General features: G+C 50.7%; 1 protein-coding gene across 1 annotated transcript; it reads right to left on the reverse strand.

The window, feature by feature from the left end:
- Positions 1-2,141: 2,141 nt before the first annotated feature.
- On the reverse strand, positions 2,142-24,582 carry LOC144735846 (uncharacterized). The gene is made up of 10 exons (XM_078618385.1): positions 22,467-24,582; positions 20,428-20,831; positions 17,304-17,395; positions 16,990-17,139; positions 16,455-16,649; positions 16,248-16,367; positions 15,473-15,547; positions 14,581-14,673; positions 10,135-10,230; positions 2,142-4,797 (listed from the first exon to the last, which is right to left on the reverse strand). Exons 2-10 carry the CDS (start codon positions 20,810-20,812, stop codon positions 3,634-3,636), a joined length of 2,370 nt encoding a protein of 789 aa, XP_078474511.1. The 5' UTR covers positions 20,813-20,831; positions 22,467-24,582; the 3' UTR covers positions 2,142-3,633.
- Positions 24,583-24,600: the final 18 nt, after the last annotated feature.

The following is a 24,600-nucleotide window of genomic DNA, read 5'->3' on the forward strand; positions in this document are numbered from 1 at the left end:
CTTAGTTTGTAGACGCCAGGGTACTGTATGTCTGGAACCACCTCTTTTACAGACGGGACCAGATCACGGATTTTATGTACTGTGTTGAATTGGACCTGGATCTTGTGTTTTACCAGGATTTTGGAGATCTTTTTTGTGACCCCAGCAATGTAGGGTAAGTTTATGGTTTTGAAAGGCTCCTCAACAGGATCCTTCTTGATGGTTGGAGTGATGGCTTTGCGGATTGTGTAGTCGGAGTAACCATTAGCCTTAAGAGCTTGGCGTACGTGTTTTAGTTCACTGGCAATGTGTTCCTGGTCGGAGATGTATTGGGCTCTATGGTATAGACTATAGAGTCTTGATGAGGGAATTTCTTCTGGGATGGATGGTGGTGGGAATCCGGTTTTAGGTAAGCATCCATATGGGTGGCTTTCCTGTAGATAGCGTGGCTCATTGAACCATCAGGTCTCCTTTTAATTAGGACATCCAAAAAGGGTAGCTTGCCATCTTTCTCGACTTCCATGGTGAATCTGATGGCTGGGTGTATGGAATTGATGTGGTCGAGGAATTGGTCTAGAGCAGGCCGGCCGTGTGGCCAGATGACAAAAGTGTCATCTACGTACCTCTTCCATAAGGTCGGGCGTAGAGTGGCAGTCTGGATGGCGTCAGTCTCAAATTTCTCCATGAAAGCGTTGGCTGCAACCGGAGATAGGGGGGAGCCCATTGGGGTGCCCTAAGTTTGTTTGTAGAAAGTTCCAATGTAACTTTCTACAAACAAACTCGAGGCCCTATCTCCCTGTGCTGTGAGTGTCTCGTTGTGGTTAGCCCGGTGAGCTTTGTCGCGCCCATACAATTTTAAGCCAATTAACGAGGGCCGCAATGTAATTTGGCCTGGGGAGGTCGGCCAATCTTCTGGCACTGGGAAACCGTGGGACATCCCCACTAGGGGCCCCTCGGGTAAAAAGCCATGGTACCAGGTGACCCCCCCCCCCCCCCCACGAGACCCTACGTGGGTGCGTGTGTTTAGTGGGGGTGTGCGTGCGTTCGTGTGGAGGGGTGCGAGGGGATGGCGGCGCCGGCGGAATTGCTCCGTTGCTGTGGCACCACAGGTGGTTAACGGTGATGAAGGCCGCAGGTCCGTCGAGGCGGACGAGCGCTGGAGATGATGAGGCGACTGATGTCGATGCTGCGGATGTTTGGCGTGCCATGCTGGTGTTCAGGAGTGAGAAGGTACCGCTGCCTGTGCTGATGGTTACAGGTGAAGGGTGAGAGGGTAGCGGACTGCCGTGCGCCAGATGCGGGAGTGCTGTGGCGCGTGAGCGAGTAGCTATTCAATGGAAATCATCGCCTCCTACTGGAAAACTAATGGCCCAGCTCTTCCACGGGAGATTACGATCCTGGTTTCTTGAGTTTCCACCTCATTACCCAAAGTAAATTTTAACTTAAAGTTACGTTTAAATCAGCTTGGTATTTTCCCCCAATAACCTATTTGTAAATGGCCCGACTGTATTATTATTTAGTTGTAAACTTTAACTTCGCATGTATCTCATCTAAAAAGTTCCATTGAAAAAGCCTAAGAACTGAATTCGAGTGAGATGTCTGTCTGCTTTAGCTATTCAATACCAAGGATGCAAATTCTGGGCCAATCCGGGTCATAATGCTGGAGTGGTGCGGGAGGAAAGACAGTCATTGTGAGAGTGGGATCCTAGCAGACCTAATCGGGAAACAGCGAGGTACCGGGAGTCTGGGATGCCCGCCTCTGATATTTGTGCACTTTGGTGGATGAAGAGGGATTTTGGATCTAAGAGGGACTCCTATCCTCCTCTCTTGAGTCCTCACCTGGCTTATCCATTAGGGTTGTCGCAATATAACCTCTCAGAGTGGAAAGTAACTGACTGGGAATGTATGTACGTATGTTTGGTTGAACTTTTTTTCTCACCGTACGTAGCCAACCGTGCTAATCGGAGGTGCGGAAAAGGAACAACAAATTAAACACACACAAATGAAGACTCTTCAGGAGCGGGCAAGGCTAAGGAAGTACTCAACAGGAGCCAGGATTACTCAGTGGGACACCCGTGAAAGGCTGGAGAGATGAGCGCGGGGCCAGGAGGTTCAGTAGGGATGTCGGTACCGACGGAGCGAGGAATATACAGGGTCACCACTGGGGTTCTCTCTCGAGTTTATTATAACTTGGAATAGCAGGGGCTGCACAGAAGTCTTCACGCCTGCGTATTGTCGCAGTGTTAACCAGTGGTTTGTGAATAAAACCATCACTGAATGTGCACCCTGCTAGTACTTTCAACGTCTGTACTCGGCGTGTAATTTCCAGAGATGCCGAAAGACCTAAGGACTATTCTAAAGCTGGCTTAGTGCAGAGACAAAGGCAGCCAGGCACAATCCTCGTATGTTTACATACGACAGTAGTGCAATAATCACGCAAAATCAATTGTGATGTTTTTGTAACTCACTTTTACCATAACAGTAATTGTAAATGTCCTTTTGTAAGAGAACATATTTCATTTTAAACGTCTCTACGTTTGTGCACTGTTTTTCTTGTGTGGTGCGGTTGCGTTTGAGCCGATCTCTATCTGGCTGTCTGCTCTGATCTCTATCTGGTTGTCTCTGCTCTGATTTCTGTTTGGTTGTTTATCGTGATTTCTCTTTGCTTTATTGATGTTCGCTGCTGTGCTTTTTGTTAATTTGGTGATCCAGGTCACTCTTACAAATTAGACGCCTATCCTCCTCTCTTGAGCCCTCACCTGGCTTATCCATTAGGGTTGTCACAATATAACCTCTCACAATGCAATACGACACGGCCTTAAATATCCTTAAAAATGTACGATTCTCATATCAAGCTGTGACGATTTATCGTGGTTTTCCCTCAACTTTGTAATACATTTTTCACATCACGTCGTTACTTTGCTTTTCTTCACGTAAGAAATAAAGATCACCACACACAAGTTCTTTAGCTGCAGTTCACTCAATATTGAGGCTGCCATGAGTCGTAGAATCATTGTGACTTCACAGTCTGTCGCACTTGTCACACCACGCGCTGTTGGAACATGATGACATCATATAACCCCCCCCCCCCGTGCCCATCAACCCGAACAACGTTTTACAAAGTGCTGAATTAATGATGAACAACTTCTTTAAATTTATTATTATAGTTGTGAACTTTGTTTCTTGCTATTTGATAAATATTTTATTATCGTGATAAAAAATTGGAAAAATTAAATGCGTGATATGACGATCTTTTGCAAAGCAATATAATCACTGTGCACCTCGTATCATCGTAGTATCGCCGTGCAACCCTAGTAGCCATGGTGACCCAAGAAGCTGGTTCTTGGTGGTAACCCCGACCAGAGCCTCGTCAGAGAAGTTACTTGGGTGGCAGGACCAGCTTACCTGAGTCTGACCCAGAGAGTCCGGGAATTGACATCTTTGTTCGGGTGTCAGAAATCGATTTGTAACCGAGATCTGGTACCAATGTCGCCGTGTTGGAACGATAGTGCAGTCCGCTGTGTTATTTTGATAATAGACCTAGGCTTACCGAGGAACGGTCCCAGCTTGGTGTACCATGTAACAAATTTGGTGACCTACTCTGTTGTGTGAGCGATGGAGCAAGTTGTCTGCAAGACCGAGATAGATTATCCTCTAACGTGATGCTGATGAGCTCACGTCCTGGTCTGATGGTGACTCCACAGTGCTAATGCTGCTGCTGCTTAGTTCGACTGTGCCCTGCTGGTCGGAGAAAAGGATGAGGTTGCCTTCTTTGGGAGACGCCTCCAACCTTTCCTTTTCGACACCAAGTAGCAATGGCGTCCCGGTTAAAGAGCCGTTCGCTACCTCCTCTAGTGCCGCACCAGCCGTCTGCTTGCGAGCATTCAGAAAGCCCTGCGACTGCTGGCACATGGCGTTAATGAGGGAAAAAGACTCTTCCAGCTTCTGGCACGATGCCTGCAGGCTATCGAAAGCGCTGTTGCGCACTACTGCATGCACCTCGGGCTCTGGCTGCTTCACTGACAGCTTACCTTCTGCTTCACTGACACCAAGTGCAACGTTACCTGCACGAGAATCGTCTTCGCTGGATTCTGTGTTTGGGTTACCACCGACGTCTCGTTCCACCTTACCCGCTTCCTCGTCTGGGTTAGCGCTGGTGGTGTCTGACTCAACCCTGCCAACTTTCGGATCAACGCACTTCTCCACGGTGTCAGTATTAGTGGCGTGCAGAGAGGTCAATATTTGCCCTGCAGCAATATCACTTAAACCATCGCCACCTCTCCGCAATACCGGAGCAGGACACAGTGCCGGTAGCTGCGCTAAACCCACGAGTGGCTGACTCCCGTCACCGGACATGTCTGGGCACTTCTCGCCGATCTCGCCGGGGGGGGAGCACGGACTGCTGGCACCGTGTACGGGGCTCGGCATTGCCTCGCCAGCCGATGAGCCGGTGGCATCACAAACCGAAAATTTAGAATCGATGAGCTCCCAGGAGAACTGGTCAAGCGCACAGGATGCAGAGTCCGTGAGAACACAAACCCCAATAGCCATACCGGCGAGGTCGCCCGATACCAAACCAGCGAGGTCGTCCGCCTCGCTGCCAAGCTGACTCGGCGAGCTGCACGCCGGCGCATCGTCTGCGGGGAGGTCGCAGCTCGCGACTGCTTCGCCGCTGGGAGCGTTGCCATTGATCTGGCTCGTTAGTTGTTTGACGCAGGATGCCAGGTCGCCGCGCTCGCTCTGCAGGGCCCGGCACAGTCGCTCCAAACGCTGCAGCTTCAGCTGCAGGCATTCCATCTCCTTGTCACGCACAACTTTCTGGAGGAGAGGAAAAAGATAGAGACGAAGCAAAAAGGGGGCGTTTGTAAAGACACAATAGATTATCCGGTGGCTTCGGGGGTGGGGCGCCAAATTTTCAAAACGCCGGATAATTATCACTAATCGTTATTATTGGAAATGGCTTATTTTTGCACATTCTTGTATGACATGTTTTTCGGTGTTGTTTTATGTTTTGAGTGTTTTAAATGTGTTTACTATATAAAATTGGCATAAATAAACATACAAATAGATGCAAATAATTGGAAGACTCTGCATGGGGTGATGTACTGCATACAGTACATGTGCAGTATTTTCATTGTTTAAGTTGTCGTATGTAAGTGTATAATGTACTGTATTTAATATTTAACACTTAAATCAAGCATAGCTACTTGGTTTGCCACGCTACACGTGGTACCAATAGCTGGAATGGATACAGTCTTTGCAGCGGTTTTGCCAGTTTTGCTGGATCGGCCCAGGACCGCCAGAAGGCAGATAATCGCCACAATGATTGGGCAAATTTTTTGTTGTCATGTAACACCTCCACCACCCGACCAAAGCCAAACAAATTAAATTGTCAAGTGGTCCGCAGGGTAGCCACAAAGCCCGTTTGCAGCTTGAAACCTGCAGCGAGGTGGGTCTCCGGCGCACGTTGCCCACACAATTCGGCAAGTATTTGAATACTGAATTCAGCGGACGAAAGATGGGGAGAGGTTCTAATCTGATGTTGCTGCCACGAACCCCAGACCTGACAATAACAACAAGTGAATCCCTGCAGTCACGAAAGCTTTAAATCGAAGTGGGGAGTGTGAAGTAATTAGGGAAGACAGTACTTCATACTTCTTTTGTCATGTAACGAGGCCAAGGTACAGCTCTGCAATGCCTCGCTTAGGCCATTCCTATTGAAAGGGCCTACACGAGAGAAGAGCAATTGCGAGTTCGCCCCCCTCCCCCCTACTTCTTCTCGACGGTATTTGGCCTCCTCTTCCACACTGGACAGAGGTGGGAGCGCGCACACTTTACCCCACCGCACGTGACGTGCTGTTCGACTTGACCCCTTTCTTACTGTTGGGTGGACGGAAGCGGGGAGGGGGGATTTAAGAAACTGAACGTCCTTCTCTGTAGCAGTGAGGGTGCAGAAAGTGCTGCCCCCTACCGTGCATGGACCAGAGTTCACCAGCAATTATCATCTAGGAGACAGCTCTGAAATAGCTCTATTATTTTAAATTTTACCAGGTAAGGCTCACTGAGCAATATAGCTCTTTATCATAGCAGCCAAATACTCTCAACGCATGTTTCTAAATGTGGAGGGAAAAACCAGAGGGATCTGGAAAAAAAATCCAGGCCACCACGAGGAGAGGGAGACATGCACACTCCAAATATACAGCCGTCGAGGGCGGGATCAAACCCACGAATTCTGAAAACCAGGCGAGGTCATTAACATCTTGCCACCGCGGCACCCTCTGAGATATATCAGCTTCTGTGGGCCATTCTCTAACACACGAGGGTCGCGCTGCCCCACGAGATATCCAAATGGAAACCAGAGGAAGAACGTTGAAAAGCAAGCAAAAAAAGTGACAATTTTGCACGACGTTTTACTAGAAATTACAACCAGCATCATCAGGGGTTACCACCCAGCATCATCAGCTGTTCACAACCAGCATCATCAGGGTGGAAGATGGTAGCCTTCTTACGACCCACCTGTTAAGTGCCTCATCTCACGACAAATACCATAAATTCGGCCTTTTTGGAAATCGTGTATTTTCGATTTGAAATATGTGCAAATCGCATGCAAAAAGCGGTCCTTTTAAAGGCCAAATGATCAGCCAAAGAAGAGTGGGACCTGCATTTCAAGTGTACCAACTAAACGTGGAAGGCCTCTCATGAGCAAAGAGTGAGGTGCTCGCCAAGTGTTTACATCAAGAACACATTGATGTTGTAGCACTCCAGGAAACCCACGCTGAAGATAACCTACTCGTGAACTATAAAATCAATGGATAAGACATTCTTTGGGTCTTTCGGTAAAGTCACGTAGATAGGCTCAAAGTAATCTCGATTTGAATCTTTCGTAACTGCAGGAATCCATACTCTTTGGTTCCTTCGGTAAAGTAATGTAGGTAAAAATCAAGTAAAACAAATCACGACGTTTTTATCGCAACACAAGCAATCTTCATCAGGTGGAACAACCACAGCAAGAAAATGCTGAAGTAGGCGAGAGAGCTGCTGTGGCAAGAGATGATATAGGTAAGAACCAATTTCTCAATCACATCAATTCTATCCATCAAACTCACCATGGAAGTGTAGAAGGATGGTAAGCTACCATTCCTGGATGTTTTGCCTGAGAAGAGGCCTGACGGTTCGTTGGGACACTGTCTATAAGAAAGCCACCCACACAGATTCCTATCTGAAACCTGATTTCCACCACCATCCAGCCCAGAAGAATTCCCTCATCAAAACACTACACCATAGGGCCCACTGCATCTCCGACTAACACCACCTAGCCAGTGAACTGGAACACGTACACCAAGCCCTCAAGATGAATGGGTACTCGGACCGCATTATTCGCAAAGCTGATTCTACAACCATGGAGAAACAATCTCCTGAGAAGCCAATCAAAACCATCACTTTACCATACATAACAGGTGTTACCAAAAAATATTTCCAAAATATTAAACAAACACAAGATCCAGGTCCTATTCAATACAATACACAAAATACGTGATCTAATCCCATCTGTGAAGGAGGTAATTCCTGACATGCAATACCCTGGAGTCAACAAACTGAGTTGTACCTGCGGTAGCAGTTACATTGGAGAAACGAAACGACATGTCTCGGACCGTGTTCGCGAACACAAGGCAGATCTGAAACACAGCAGAACCAATACCTCTGCCGTAGCTGACCATTGTTATAACGGCGTGGGCTTGCATAATAGTTTTTTTCCGAGACCAAGGTACTCTGCAAATCTTCGGGCAACTATCAAAGGTCCGTTCATGAAGCCATCCAGATATATAAACAGACATAACTTCAACCGAGAAGATGGATACAAATTGGACAATAATTGGAAGGATGTTATTAACCAGGTAATGCCTTAACTGGTTGTGGTTGTTTCCATCCTACCTGCCGTTTACTAATAGATTTTTTTGCCCCCGTGTCCCACACTCAGCTTCCCACTTCTAGCCCCGCCCACTTCCCCCCCAGCCTCACGTCCTCTTCCCCTAATGCTCAAGCAGACCCCCCTACCCCACACCCCCCCTCTCTCTCTCTCCTCCCTTGCCTCCCCCCTTTCTTTCCTATATAACCTCTTGCCACGGCAGCTCTCTCACCTACTTCAGCATTTTCTTACTGTGGTTGTTCCACCTGACTTATTATAAGGGTTTGAAATAGGCGTAGCGCAAATGTCAGCAGCCAATGTTAATGCAAGTGGTGGGCAGCCAACCCGATGGTGGTTGGTTTTCCACCAATCAAAGGGCTGCCAGGTGAAAGATCATGACATAATCGCCCAGTTGGAAATGACATTCTGTGGTAAATCTGTCAAAAATGACCAATATACCAAGTACTTTGGCATACCACTAGACAGAAGCCTCACATTCAAAAAGCACATTGAAAAGGTGTGAAAAAAAAAATCAGAGGAGCTCTGTTATGCAAACTGGCCCGGGACAAAGTGGGATGGCCACCACCAAAACTTTTCGCATGACCGCCCTCGCGCTCGTGCACTCCAGCGCCGAGTACTGCGTGTCAGTCTGGGCATCAAGCGCCCACACAAAGAAATTGGACGCCCAAAACAACAGCGTCCTTCGAACAATAACGGGCATACTGAAATGCACTCCCACTGAGTGGCTACCGGTTCTGGCCAACATTACACCAGCAAACCTCCGCCGGGATGCAGCGACAGCAAACCTATTGGAAAAACATCTGAGGCAGTGTACATTTACCATTACAACAAGACCTGCTTAACACTCCACGAACTCGTTTGAAATCCTGGAAACCAATCTGTGATTGTGCAAGACAATTGGATGAAGCGGGGTCTATTGAAGACCGCTGGCGAACACTGTGGAGTTCTGTGGACATTCCAAATAAAAGCCTCATCGAGGATCCCATGATTGCTATGCACGGTGTTGATCTGCCAAGAAAACTATGGTGCTCTATGAACCATTTCAGAACAGCAACAGGTCACTGCGCACACCTCCTCCACAAGAAGAAAATTAAAGACAACCCACAGTGTGATTGCGGCCACCTGAACCAGACAATGGACCATATTGTGAACAACTGCATCCTACGCCCGCTCTCCAGCGGACTAAGCATAACTAGTCGCAATACTCCTGAAGCTATCACATGGCTTACATACTTAAACTGGGACGTGTGATTTGCACATACAGTGGTACCTCGGTGTACATCGTTAATTGGTTCCAGAAGGTAGGACTTATACCGAAAATGACGTATACCAAACCAATTTTTCCCAATATAAATAATGGGAAAGGAAATAATCCATTCCAGAGTATAAGAAATTATATTTTATATGGCATATTATACATTAATGGGGTTGTATAAAATAATTTAAACACCAATTACTAAAATGCATATAGAAGCCACGTGACCGCGCTGCTGTCAGCTGCGCTGGCCACGTGACGTGCCTCAACCCCGCACGTCGCGCGCACCTCGACCCGGGGCTCCACCATCCATGGGGGCAGCCCCCCACGCCCCCCACGCCCCCCCGCCCCTCTCCCCAACGCCCTCCCGCCCCTCTCCCCCACGCCCCCCGCCCCCCGCCCTCTCCCCCATGCCACCCCGCCCCTCTCGCTTTATTTCAGTCGTGAACGGGGCATACGCGCGTACTGTACGCGGTGACTCATCCCGACCCATACAAGTTCTAGCCAGCGCATCGTATCCCAAGCAAGACGTCGTATCCCAAGACATTTTTCCTCTCGTAAAAACACGACGTATACCAAATTCGATATATTCCAAAGCGGTCTTATACCGAGGTACCACTGTACTTGCTCTACGCTAGAGAGAGATTAGGTGATAATGCTCAGCTCTTTACATTTAGCATGGTCAGGGGAGGACAGCTGAGCGTTTGTTAACACCTCCTTGCCGATGCTGCTTGTAATCTCCAGTGTGTGGACTTTTCATCTTTCCTCCTCCTGTTTGCTGACAAACCAAATAAATTGGCATATTTGCCCATATCCGTGAAAACTTGATTTGATTGGCCAGTCGCTGGGTGGTAGTGGAGGGTTATAGTAAAAATAAATATGTGACATTACACCTAAACGATGATCAAACCCAAAATACACTAATTATGAACCATGACATTGGTTCTGATAGCATTGTGTGTCGTGTCGTCACCTCTTCAGTCATGTCCAGTAGGGCCCGGCTGCTCTGCTGCCAGCGCTCCTTCCACACCAGTGCCTCCTTCTCCAGCTTCATGATCTTCTTTGTCATCTGCGCATCACGTGCAAACCCAACAACAACAACCGCCATTCGACACTAAGTGGTGATGACGTCACCACGACGCTTGTGCCAGGCGATGTGCACATTGAGGCCACGTGAAGTGTCGAACGCCCGCTGGCAGGAGGTCACGGGGCAGACCCAGGTGCCACTGGTTGACTGACTGAGATGACTGAGATGACTGGCTGATGCACCACCTGTGCCCCCTACTGTGCCAACTTGGTGTGCTTTAGCCACCTGGCGCTCTGCTCGTTGTTGTGAGCGTCGCTCCTCCACCCTCCGTTGTTGCTGGAGGGCGATTGCCTCCAACTGCCCAGTAGCTTCCTTCACGAGCCTCCTCCACAGAGGCCGATCTTGACACCGCTGGTACCAGTCATCGGCAAGTCCACTCAGCTCCACGTCCTCCTGTACCACCACATCACTCCATCTCTTCTCTAGCCCGTGCCGCGCCCGTTTATCCCCCTCAATCCGGCCGAACAAAATCTGTTTAGGCATGCGGTGGCTGGGCATGCGGGCTACATGACCCAGCCAACGCAGCCTTGCCTGCCGGAGGAGCTCACCGATGGGACTTTGCCCAGATCTTTCAAGGATTTGTGAGCTCCTCACATCCAGCCTGGTTAAACCCAGGATGGATTGTAGGCACGCCAGCCTAAATGTTTCTAACTGGCGAAGATGCTCCATTAGTGGGGTCCACGTTTCGCAAGCATAGAGAAGGGAGGGAATGACCGTGGCCGAGAAGACCTGAAGCTTTGTGTGGAGCGACAGACCAGGTAGCTTCCACACAGCGTTACGCAACCGATGAAAAGATATTGCCGCTCGACTGATTCGGAGTGAGACCTCTGCTGTTAAACCGGAGCCGGTCATGAGCACACCGCCCAATTATGGAAAACTCTCCATTCTATCCACAACTGCCCCATTAGCAATTGGGAGTTGTGGGCGTGGAGTGTCTGATGGCACAAAATACCCAGGCAGGTGCTTAGTTTCAGTCGGGCTGATGGTAAGGCCCCACACGCTCCAGGTTCAGCAGAAACACCTCCAACTCCTCGTCTGAGTGAGCAGCATTCACCAGATCATCAGCATATATAACATAGTTGACCAATAGGGAGGCAACCCTTGACCGCACCCAGGCATCGATCAGCCTCCCATTGTATCTGTACCAGATGAAAATTCCTCCGGTACAGCCCTCAAAGGCTTTACAAACGATGTGGTCAAAATTGATGTTAAATAATGGAGCCAGAGGACAACCCTATCACACCAGGGCGGACAAGGATTGGCTCTGACTCCCGGCCACGTAGTTTTACCTGGGCCTGCGCACCATCTTGAAGGTCCTTAATGATTGTGAACAGAGAGTCAGGGACTCCGAAAACACGAAGAACAACCCAGAGCACAGGCCTACTGATGTTATCATAGGGCTTCACCAGGTCAATAAAGCAGAGATCTAGGTCCCTTTCGAATTCCCTCCACCTCTGCTGTAGCAGACGTACAGAAAATATGGCATCTGTGCAGGACCGACATTTCCTGAAACAACATTGGGGCTCTACAAGCCTCTCCTCAGCGTACCTGGCAAGGTGATACTCTTAGGTTCTTTCGGCAAAGTCACGTAGGTAAAAATAATAATAATAAAATAAAATAATAATAAAATCACGACGTTTCTGAAGAAACACAAGCCTCCATCATCAGGTGTAACTGCTCCAGTAAAATTACTGTAGTGATGTTGAATAATCCTTGCCAGGACCTTTCCTAGTGTAGTGTATATAGCACTGAGTCACACACACTATAGTTGGAGGCAACACGTTTATTTACACTGCTCTAACCACTTCAGGTTCTATAGCTAGGTGTGGCTATCTGTTCACTATGTGCGTGCGGATTACTGTAGTGAACGGGCCAGCCAGCACTCACGCTGTTTGACCCACGACCTGAAGCTATAACTTCCGACGAACGAGGAGAGTGACGACGAAGAGACGCGGGATCCCAGGCTGATCCCCACAATGAACCCCGATCCCTGTCGGAGCTCCTCCTTTATTTCCCTGGGCGCGGTCTCGCCGCGCCCTCGGCCACGCCGCCTGCTCTATCAAGTAAGAAGCCCCCGGCTCCCAGTCACGTGTCCCTCCATTACCCGATGCTCAGCAGCACATGTGTAATAGTGGCTGGCGCTAACCATAGAGTGACAACATTTCATCTCACTACACTAGCACACTGAGGAAGGAGATGCCCCTGTAGTTGTTATAGTCTGTGTGGTCCCCCTTCTAAAAGAGTGGGACCACCAGGGCATCCTTCTAATCCTGCGGAACCCATCCAGTGGTCCAGCCTGTTATTGATGTCATCTAGGGCAGTCTGCGCACAAACGTCATCCTCCCTCAACATTTCGCTTGGGAGATCAACTCTGCCCGATGCTTTTTCTGGTCTCAGACTCTGGATCACCGTCTGTACTTCCAAAAGATGGCACTTCAGCCAGCCACTCACAGGGGTGACTACTTCTTCCAATATTTGAGGCACGTAGCCTCAGCAGGGTCATCCCCACTTTGCCCCTTGATGTTTTCCAGGCTGAAGGATTTCCCCTCAGAAATGCTCCGCAAATCTGCAAACCTGTTCTTGGGGGTCAGAGATCAGATCACCTTTCTTTCCCCTAATGATGGTAATGGGTGTGGTGCTGCAAGTTATTTCTTTGATGGAGTTAAAAAGTGATTTGTGTTTGCAGGCTATGGAGGCAGACTCCATCTCCCCAGAAATCTGCGACCACCACCCATCCTTGCAGTGCCGCACGGCTCTCCGAACCTCTGAGCGAAGGCTGCAGTTAGCCTCCTCATTGTTTGACGTGGGATGCTGTAGCTGGTGAGAGTGGGCCTGTCGCTTTTTCACAACCAGCCGGAACACCTCTTTTGACAGCCAAGGTCTCTGGGGAGGTTTGGACTGTGCATCCAAAGCAGCCATTGCAGCTGCATGGGCCACAGTCCTAAACCTCGGCCATTTCCCCTTGGTATCAGGAGGAGTGGAGGACGATGCCAACCCCAGTTGCAAGCGATGATGAAATTCTTACTTGCAACTTTATCAGCTAGCTGAGACCAGGACACTGTGGGGTTGAATGGGGTCCTGGATGCACACCTGCCACCAGAGTGGAAACATGGCAGGCGCATCTTACAGATGACAAGCCGATGGTCAGTGGGCAGATTAGCTCCCTGGTTGGTCCTGGTGTCAAGCACATGGGCCTGCAACTGCTGTTCCGTCACAATATAGTCCAGCAGATGTTCTTTCTTGGACCCGGCATGCATCCATGATGTTGTGTGGATGCGCCAACACCGGAACAGTGTGTTGATAATTACAAGCCCATGGGCTGCACAAACGTCTAGTCCCCTCCTATCGTTGTTATTGAGCTGATCTGGTCCATGCTTTCCAATCACTCCAGACGAGGTTCCAGCATCATGACCCACTTGGGTGTTAAAGTCACCAAACAGGATGACTCTATCCAGAGGGGTCACTTTAGCTAGCACCTGTGACAGGACATCATAGAAGTCATCTGACTCAACAGCCTTGCCTGCATCCTTCCACTGATGTTCATCTTCGGTGGGAGCATAAGTAACCATGACCACCACTCCTCGCCTCTGGTTGATGGAAAGGTGAGTCCACATTAGCTTGGGGCTTATAGCTTCCCACACCTCACCACCATGCTCCAATGCCCCCTTCATTATTTTGTTCAGAAGAAGAGCCACTCCCTGTTGTTTGGCAGTCTCATGTCCCGAGTTGAGGACTGTCCACTCCTTAAGGTGGAAGGAGCCAGAGCCAGTCCACTGGACCTCCTGAATACCGCAGAGATCGAGGTGGTACCAGTCCAGCTCCTGAGGAGTGGCAGCCTTTCCTCTGCAGTGAGCAGTGGAACATTCCACATGGCCACCCACAATGGCCTTTTGCTGTTTCTGGAGGAATGCCGAAGGTAAGGATTCAGTCTCCTGGCCAGGAGATGTTATAGACGCCTGCCCCCCCAGGGCCTCCAGCACAAGGTTAATTCGATTTTTAACACGTGTTTTAGTGGTAGTTCAGTTGAATGTGGAGGGGTTAACAGGCCCTCGCACCCATCCAGACCCCCCTTGGCCGCACATACACACATACACAGTGTCGCACACACATGGTGTCTAAAGAAAAGATTACTCCGTATAGCCTTAAACAAACTTTTCGGGGCAAGTGCTCGTAGCGAGTAGCACCTATGAAGGCCGGCATGGCACCAGAGGGGGTGGGTGGCCAGCACCACGCCGGGCCGCCTTTGTCTCCCCAGTGGCCATCAACCCCCAATACGACTGGCCACATGTTGATGTGAATGCGTGCGTGCGGCATTATCATGCGATGACGAACCTGGTCCATTTCGCCGCGGAAGGTGGAGAAGCTCTTGCTGCTCTTGGTCAGCATTTCCTGGAACTCGGAAATCCTCTGCGTGTAAAGCAGCAGCTGTCGGCAAACACACGCAGACACACATACGGTTGCACAGGCACCGCAGAGTCGCTCAACCAACTATGAGTCCTCCGATAGAGCTTTCCGCCCAAGGGGCAGGTCCACGGCTCACGCTACCTACCCCCCAATCCCCCTCAACCCCGTTTTAACTCAGGGTGCATGAGCCACACGTAGGGAACAAAGTAAGGAAGTAGACAACACGACGATTCCTTCCCACATCCGATCAGCCTCACAGCCTTTCCCCTCGGAGCATGTAATGTCAACAGCATTGGTTCGGTGCGAGCAAAATTCTGGATCGGTCTCGACGGTCAGTGTCTCATTAGCAGTCGGGCTCGCTTGAACCAGTGCTGCGGTGAACTGTGAAAAGTTTATGGGCAAGGACTGCTTTTAATATTCAGTGTTTCATCAGCAGAGGCAAGCTTGCTTGAACAGATGCTGGTGAATGTTCATAGATGTTCATAAGGCAAGGGCTCCCTTTGGTTTAAGCCTGATTACTGATAAGCTTAAGCCTGGCCGCTGACAAAAGACAAAATCGGTCGAGTTTGCTTGTGTTGAAGCAATGATGATGAAATTCTGCATTTGTTTTCCAGTTATAATTTGATCATCTGTAGGAGACTTATCATCCCACCCACCACCACCCTGTGACAGACAGACGAACACACGGACAGAACTGATGCACGAATGCTCTCAACCTGAGTTGGAGAGCATCGATAATCGTGGTTTCTCTGTGGGCACGGCAAGGTACTGTGTGGGCGGTGGTGGTGGTGAGCAGTGGGGCGCAGTGGCTGCCCCTCACCTGTCTCTTCAGAGCCTCCTCCTTCTCCTCCATCACCTTCAGCACCAGCTTGCTCTCAGCCGCCTGGTGCAGCAGCTAAGGACGGCAAAAGACGAAGATCCCTAAAATAGCCTTCACAGTCTGTTGGGGCAAGTGCTGTTAATGAGCAGCTTACGATGGCACGCACAAAGACAAACATCCCCCTGTACAGCCTACACGGAGTATCTATGAGGGTGGTTTGGCCAGCACCACGCCCTGGCCATTTTGTCCCTCCAGTGGTGATGTTTACACATCATACCAAATACTTGTTTATGGCTGAATCGCCCAAGGAAGAGGCCTAGGATCTGTTCAGATATTCGCCACTGATGCTGGCCATGAGCAGGAATCGAACTCGGGTCACCAGGTTTGGAGCACATGTGAACGTCGCACGTGTGTTACGCAAGGGGTATGAATGCCACGCGGGACACGCTTGACGCATGTGAACATCACATATGGCCTCTGCAAGGTGGGTGTGTCAGGTGCATCACACATCAGGTGTGTGTGTCCCGCATAACACGTGAACATCATGCGTGCATGTTCTGCACGACACGTGAACTTCATTTGTGTGTGTCCCACATGACGCGTAAACATCATGCATGCGTGTGTCTCACGTGACACATGAACTTCACGTGCGTGTGTCCCGCATAACGCATTAACTTTACACACGTGTTCTTGCACAATGCGCGAACCTCACATGCGTGCGTGCGTGCGTGCATATGTGTGTGTGTGCTTGTGGTGGCCACAGTGCGCGACGCACAAACTCCTTGTCACGTTCGTGCCGCTGCTCGCCGTCGTGCCGCAGCTCCGACTCCTCCTGCAGCTTCACGGCCGACAGCTGCTGCTGCAGCTCCCGGTACTTGAGGATCTTCGCCACTTGCTGAGCGAGAGGGAAACACAATGAGGCATCAACGTGAGAAAAACGGCCGCGGGCTTCGCGCTGGCGACTCGGTGGCGGAAGGCTCACCTCCTCCCGCTGCGCATAGTCTCGCAGCAGCGTGCTCAGCCGCTCCGCCAGCTCCTGGTTTTCGCCGCGGAGCCGGTCACTGCGGCCCTCGTTCAGCTCCATCTGCTTGCGGATGTTGTCGAGCGTCGCCTGGAAGTGTTCCGTCATCTCCCGCCGCTTCTTCTCCTCCGTGTGCACGCGCTCCAGGCTCTCGTCCTGCATGTGGCCACAGGAGGGGGGTGGGGGACAACCGCCGTCCGTTAATTGCTTTGCTCCCAGCCCATTGTCCGAATGCACAACCGGCGGCTAGTCACGGCGATCATCGGCGGCGACGACAATGAAAATGGTCGAGCGCGACGATGGCCGCGACCGCCGCCCGACAAACACGACCGTGACGAGGCCGATTGAAGACGCTGGCTGCAAAATGGCCACCGGCGGCCCCAACGGTTATTTGTCGCCCGCCCCGTTCCCAATCCGTGACCCATGCAAGCGAAACGTCGGCTGCACCAAGGTTTGTGTTTAAAAAGTCCGATGGATGGACGGTGGAGGTCCTCACCAGCAGTTGCTTGTTGTTGCGCTGCAGCTCCCTGCACAGAGTCTCGAGTTTCCCCTTCATGAGCAGCAGGCGGTGGTTGTCAGTGCGCAGGAGGTCACGTTCATGGGACGCGGCGGCGGCGAGCTGGCGCGATGACCGGGCCTGCAGAGACTGAGAGACACGCGCGGTGACGCGGCAAAGACTGCATGGGTGACTCAGCATGGGCATGTGTGGTGTGCGTGCGTGGTGTGCGTGCGTGGCGTGCGTGCGTGGCGTGCGTGCGTGGTGTGCGTGCGTGGCGTGCGTGCGTGGCGTGCGTGTGTGCCCATCACTACCATCTCTGTGTATCTGCTGCAGAGCGCCGCCAGTTTCTCCTCGGGGCTGGCGAAGTCGCTTAGCGACTCCATGAGCTGCACTAGCAGCTTGGCTGCACACGCACTCGCACAAAACAAAGACAAAAATCCCTAGTATAACCTTAACAGACTGTTGGGACAAGTACTGTTAGCGAGCACCTATGAAAGCCGGCCCGGCACACGAGGGGGTGGGTGGCCAGTACCACGGCCGGCCGCTTTTGTCTCCCCAGTGGCGTTGTGTACACATCGCACCAGGTACTCATTTGATGCTGAGTCAACCTAGGGGAGGGCCCATGACCCGTTCAGATAATTGTCACTGGTGTTGGCCGTGAGTGGGAATTTAACTCGGGTCGTCAGGTTCATAGTGCAACGTACTAACCGCTAAACTACCGATCCTCACATGCATGCACACACGCACACACAAAGACAAACGCAAACACGCATGCTCACGTAAGTGGGTGCCACCGTGAGATACGACTGGGTTGGACTCCCCCTCTGGGTTTAGCCCCCACACTCCGGGAATCGGCGTCTGGGTTCGGGCGGCACGAATTGCTTTTGTGCCGAGATCTAGTAACTATGTCGTGTTGGACTTTTATTTACAGAATTGATCCGCACCGAAGCTGGGGAAGATGGCGAATGTATTTACAGAAGAAATTTGATGCAACTGGAAGGAGTGACTGATGCAAAGTTCTAGAGTAAACTAAAATATCACGGACATGCTCACCGACGTCTTTGAGAAAGAACACCGCGCGACTAACCATAGACTAGCGTTGTCCATAGACTAATATTGCCCATAGGCTCTCAATGTAAAGATGCAGTGACATCGCTGGATTTCACCATGTTGTGGGTGCAGTACGGGCCCTAGAGGAGCACGGTGTGCGTGGAGTGACATCGCTGGATGGCACCATGCTGTAAGTGCAGTGCCGGCGCGAGAGGGCACGGCGTGTGTGTGCCGACCTAAGAGAAAGGTCGGGTAAGGCCATAGAACTTTGGTTGACCCGGGAGGACACGTGACCAGTTTAACTGACAGGGGGGCCCCAAGAGGGGGCTAGGAGGGCCACGTGATTGGAACCCAGATTCTTCCCGATGGCTCTGGAAGGGGGCGTGTCCAAGGACAGAGCCGGCCAAGCCGCAGAGAATATAAGCAGTTTCCCGAGAGGGATCGTGGTTGTCTGTCCCGGTGAAGAAACCCTTCGTCTACGATCTCCGTTCTACGAGTCTTCCAGCACGCAGACCAGGATCCGGAATTAACAGTTACTCAGTAGCCAGGGGTAATTAGCTGGGTGGTCACCACCCTAGGTTGTTGTCTTGTTAAAGAGGAAGTCACTCCGTTGTGTTGGAACTAAATAAATGCGCTGCCTCCAAGTCTAAGAGGGCGACTCAGTTGAACCCACGACACATAGACTAGCATTGCCCATAGACGAACATTGGCCATAGAATAACATTACACATAGACGAGCATTGCCCATTGGGGCCGTCCATAAATGACGTCACGCGATTTTGGACGATTTTTGACCCCCCCCCCCCTCGTCACACGGCGTCACAAAAAGTCAGATCCCCCCTCAAATGTGACGTCACAAAGCTCTGCCCCCCCCTCCCCCCCCCCAACAAAATATAAAACATGCATCAAATCGCTTTAAACTATTGTCATTGTAGTGTGTATTTAATGTGCGGCTGCACTCTGATGTTGTAGGAGAAAACATTTATTAAAAAGTCGATTTAATAAAGTAGAACGTATTGTCTATTTATTTAAAGTTGTGCATTTTGATGTGATGTCACATTTCTCAACCCCCCCTCGTCACACATCGTCACAAATGTCTGACCCCCCCCCCCTAAGGTGCGTGACGTCATTCATGGACGGCCCCATAGACGAACATTGCCCATAGACTAGCATTGCCCATAGACGAACATTGCCCATAGACTAGCATTGCCCATAGACGAACATTGCCCATAGACTAGCATTGCCCATAGACTAACATTGCCCATAGACTAACATTGACCATAGACTAGCATTGCCCATAGACGAACACTGCCCATAGACTAGCATTGCCCATAGACGAACATTGCCCATAGACTAGCATTGCCCATAGACTGCTTGTGTATCGGTCTTCGTGCCTGTGTTTTTTCAAATTTCACACTTAACTTCTAATTTAGCAATCTTTGGAAGAACGTAATCAGCCAGGCTATGCGTTAATTGTGTGTTGACCGACCCTCTGTGTTGCATTGCATTACATTTCGAAATTTTTGCTAGGTTAGTTAATTTAGTGTGTCTCTCTCCCTGCCTCCTAATTTTTTCAAGCTTTCGTACCGTACCACTCATCGTGCTACTCATTGACATGCTAATTTCTCTAACCCCTCTCTCTCCGCCCCTGCCCCCCTCTCTCAAGCTTTTTACACCTTGCCACTCACCGTTTCCACTCATGGACATGCTAATTTCTCTAACCCCTCCCTCTCTCCCCGCCCCCCCTTTCTCTATTTAAGGCCTCGACACAGAGGCATAGTTTCTCTTTGTGCCTATGTTGGCTCTCTCTCTATTTATCTCTGTGATATCTGTCTGCTTATATGTCTGTCTATGTTTCTGGTTCTGTGTTTAATCTCTCTCTCAAATGTAGCATTCTCAGGAAGAACGTAATCAACCAGATAGGGTGTTGACTGTTATGTTATCCGACTCTCTGTTGTATTACATTACATTTCTAAGTATACTAGATTTGTGTTTTTTATTTAATTTATACCTGATGATGATTGCTTGTGTTGCAATCGAAACGTCGTATGCTAGTATTTAATTTAATTTATTATTTTATCTTTATACGTGACATTACCGAAAGAACCAAATAATAATTCCTGCAGTCACGAAAGCTCCAAATTAAGTTTGATTGCCCATAGACGAACATTGCCCATAGACGAACATTGCCCATAGACTAGCATTGCCCATAGATTAACATTGCCCATAGACGAGCATTTGCCCATAGACTAGCATTGCCCATAGACTAACATTGCCCATAGACGAGCATTTGCCCATAGACTAGCATTGCCCATAGATTAACATTGCCCATAGACGAGCATTTGCCCATAGAGTAACATGGTCCACAGCCACGCCACCACTCACCAAACTTCTTCTTGTTCACCGGATGTGTCAGCAGCTCCTGGACTGCAGACAACTCGGCTTCCTCCACTTTGCCAGGCTCTATCAACTGCGCGCCTGTCTCCTCCAGCACAGCCTCTGCTGTCACTGCGGGCGGCCCCTCGGCCTTGCAGGGGGCCTCCTGCGGCGGCGATGCTGGGCCGACCTTCACGGACCGCGACGCCACTTCGGCCTCCAGCGACGCACTGCCCTCAGGAGCTGTCTCCGAGTTCCCAGGGCTCTCGGGAGCCGGGGCGATCTCGAGGGTCGCCGTGGCCTCCGGTATCATGGGGGGGGAGGGGGTCTCGGGATTTGTGGGGTCCTGGGGGGCCTCTTGGCAAGGTGGGCACGTGAGCTGCTCTGCCTCCATCTGGGAGCTGTCGTTGGCCCTGTGAGCGGCACGCACGATGAAGACGAGTTTGCCCCGTGTAGCTTACACGGGCTGTTGGGTGCAAGTGCTGTTCGCGGACACCGATGAAAGATCAGCACGGAGGTGGTGTGTGGCCTGAACACCACGCCTAACCACCTTTGTCTTCCTAGTGAGGATGTTTACACACTCATTTGAGGTTGAGTCGACCTCGGGGAGGACTGGTTCAAATATTCGCCACTGTTATTTGGTAGTGAGCTGGAATTTTACTCGGGTCGCCGGGTTTGTAGCGCAGTGCGGCACGCTACCCGTTGCACTCCCAACACACACGAGAACACCCGACTCAGAAACGGTGACCCTTTCTTACAATCCGCGGGTTTTGACACCGCACGGAAAAAAACAGAGAGACGACGGGCATTAACACCGCACGCAATCTCCCCCTAACCCTCCACCACACCACCAACTCAGCCGGATCACCCCACCACGCGGCTATATTCTTGGCGGGCCCGCGAAGCCGCCGCCACTGCCGCCGCCGCGGCTATTCCGGGCCGGGGCACACGGAGCCCCCCGGCTAAATATGGATGGGCAGGACGACAGCTGCGACGTAACCCGACCCCCCCCCCCATTCCCGCCACCACCCAGCCCGCGATATTTATACCGGGCCACCAGTGCCAGGGCAATGACGAACCGATTCCACTTCAACCGCAGTGACGTTATCCCAGCTGCCCCATAGCCAATCGTGAGAGCGGGGCGGTTCGTGGTGGTGGTGGGTGGTTGTTGTTGGTGGTTGTTGGTGGCCATGCAACCACACCGTGGCTGCGACTGCCTGGTGATCCAGCACTGTAGAGGCGGCGAGGGTTGGTGGATCACACACAGACGCTGTTGTGAAACGCTCCTTCTTAATCCGTGGGTGGACTATGGAGGAGGAGCCGTAGCCCTGGCTCGCCAGCAGACGGCGGTAAAAGTGTGTGGACTCATAGCACATCCGTTGATTCCATTTCTACGGTGGGAATAGAGTGTTGCCCCCTCGCGCAAGGCTTCTCATCCCATTCAACATTGTGTACTTTGATGTAAACGTATAACAGTATGACAAATTAAAAACAACCCAATTGCAGCGGCAGGAGGCCCTTTTGAAAACGAGTGATATGACTCGGCGTGGCTCGCTTGGACATACATGAGATGTACTCAGACACGTGTCACTTAGACACGTGTGTAGAGACGGTCACTCCCAGTCACTGAGAACAGCGTGTAGAGACAGTCACTTAGTAACTGACACGAGTAGTCACCCATACACGTGTAGTCACTCTGACACGTGTGTAGACAGTCACTTAGTCACTCTGACACGTGCGTAGATACGGTCACTCAGTCACGAGTACGGTCACAGACACGCGTGTAGACAGTTACTTAGTCACTCTGACACCAGTACAGTCACCCAGACACGTGTAGTCACTCTGACACACGTGTAGATACGGTCACTCGCAGTCACGCGTGTAGAGACTGTCACTCGCACTCAGACACGCGTGTAGAGACAGTCACTTAGTCACTGACACGAGTACAGTCACTCAGACACGTGTAGTCACTCACAGACGCGTGTGTAGACGCAGTCACTTAGTCACTCTGACACGCGTGTAGAGACGGGCAGCGACACGCATCTCACCTTGGAGCCCGCTACGCGCCCTCGGTGATGTCGCGCTGAGCAGCAGAAGGTGCGGAGACTGCCAAGGTCGCTTCGAGTCGAGGGGGCGGGGAGTCGGGGAGAGTCACTGCGGAGACGGCAGGGGAGGAGCTGGAGGGCTGTGGGTGCAGGGCACGGAACCCCCGCGACTTCTTCATCATCATCACGTCTCACTCATGCGGTGGTTCTTAACCTTTACTGCAGCCTTGCACTCCTTGGGTTCTCAATAGTAAAAATAAAGCATGCTAATAAATACATAGGTGTGATTAAACAAAATAGTTGTACTTATGTGGCCGTGCTGAGTTTCGATGATTTACTTTCTAAAATAAATCTGGCACTCTCTCGCACCCCCCAGAAAGGGCATCTCGCACCCGAGGTTTAAAACCACTGCACGAATGCGTACGAGCAATGCTGCCGCAGTGGTAATAATGGTGAGCAGCAACACCGGACTTATAATCCTGAGGATCGCCGGTTCAGTTCCATCTCCTGAAGCAGGAGTTGAAATAATGGCGCTAATTTCTTAAATACATCCATCTCCCCCCCACCTCCCCCACCCACCCAAGCAGTAAAAATGGGTACAGTTATACCAGTTAAGCCGAAAGGCAGGTTGTTGCGTGCGGTGGGGTAAAGCATGGGTACCAAAACATCTTTCATGGCATCCGGCCGGCGTGGAAGAGTCGAGCAAAAATACTCTAAATTGGTCCACCTGCAGAGCTTCCTCTACCTGTAAATGGATCAACTAAAAACCTCACCCAGATACGCTCTCCCCAGGACGATCAAAACAAGACAGAGCCCACAGGTGCAATGAACCATTGCTGTTCGTTCCACGTTTGACAGTGTGAATTTCCACCACTGGAAATTGCCACCACTGGAAATTCACACGGTCCTATGGCAGCAGGGGTGGGTTTATCCATTGGACAACCACTCCAAATCTGCCCCCATACAAAGTGGTACTTATTTTATTGACCCCGGAGGGAGAGATGATGGGCCGAGTCAACCCCCCCCCCCCCCATTCCCCAAGCCAGGATTTGAACTCTCAACCTTTGGATTCGCTCACTTGCTCTTCCGCTTAACTAATCAGATCGGGTTCAGAATAGAGCAGCATCGCCCCCCCCCCCTCCCTACTGCCAGACCACTGCAGACTCTACATGTGGGACGCGATTTAACTTCCATCTTCGTCATGTGGAATTTCTACCGACGGTTCAAATCCACCATCGCGCACAATTTGACCTCGCAAAACCTTCCAATTCGCGGAGCTGCTTGCTCTGCCGCTGCGCCACCACGGCGCAAAGAGAACCACGATCCCGGAATAAAAAAAAAACTACAAATATTTTATTTTACCAGGTAAGGCCCACTGATGTTCTCCCAGATGGTCCTGCAGAGAAGGGCAGAGAACTGGGTGTGCTCGAGCCTGTGCAAGCTGTAAATGTCAGCACCACGAAACTTGTGACACGGGTGGTGGTAGAGCACTCGCCAACAAATGCATCGGAGACCATATACGTTTTACATTATGGGGCTGATTCACGTATTAAATTTAGTTAATTTAGTATCGCGCCATTCTTATTATTTTTTTTATTTTACCAGGCAAGGCCAACTGAGCAATATACTGTCGCTCTTTTTCTGAAGCGACATGGTTATCACAAATGTCTGAACGAAGTGGCTTATTGTGTGAACATTTATAGCAGCCAAAAACACGTGTTGTTGATTCTAAATGTGGAGGGGAAACACTGGAGGACCCAGTGACAAATCAATCCGACCACGGGGAGAGAGAAAGAGAACACGCAAACTCCAAATATACAACAGGCGTCAGGGTCGAGATCGAACCCACGACTTCCTGTAGACCAGGCGAGGTAGTTAACATCTCCAAGCCACCGTGATGATGAGAGATGCAGACTCCAAATATACAGCAGCAGGCGTCAGGGTTGGGATTGAACCCACAACCTCCTGAATACCAGGCGAGGTAGTTAACATCTCCTAACCACCGTGATGATGATGAGAGAGAGACACAAACTCCAAGCATACAGCAGCAGGCGTCAGGGTCGGGATCAAACCCACGACCTCCTGGAGACCAGGCGAGGTAGTTGACATCTCCTAGCCACCGTTGGTGCCCCCTGCC

Source organism: Lampetra planeri, chromosome 57 (assembly GCF_965212315.1).
Source record: "Lampetra planeri chromosome 57, kcLamPlan1.2.h2, whole genome shotgun sequence".
In the NCBI taxonomy this organism is placed as follows: Eukaryota; Metazoa; Chordata; class Hyperoartia; order Petromyzontiformes; family Petromyzontidae; genus Lampetra; species Lampetra planeri.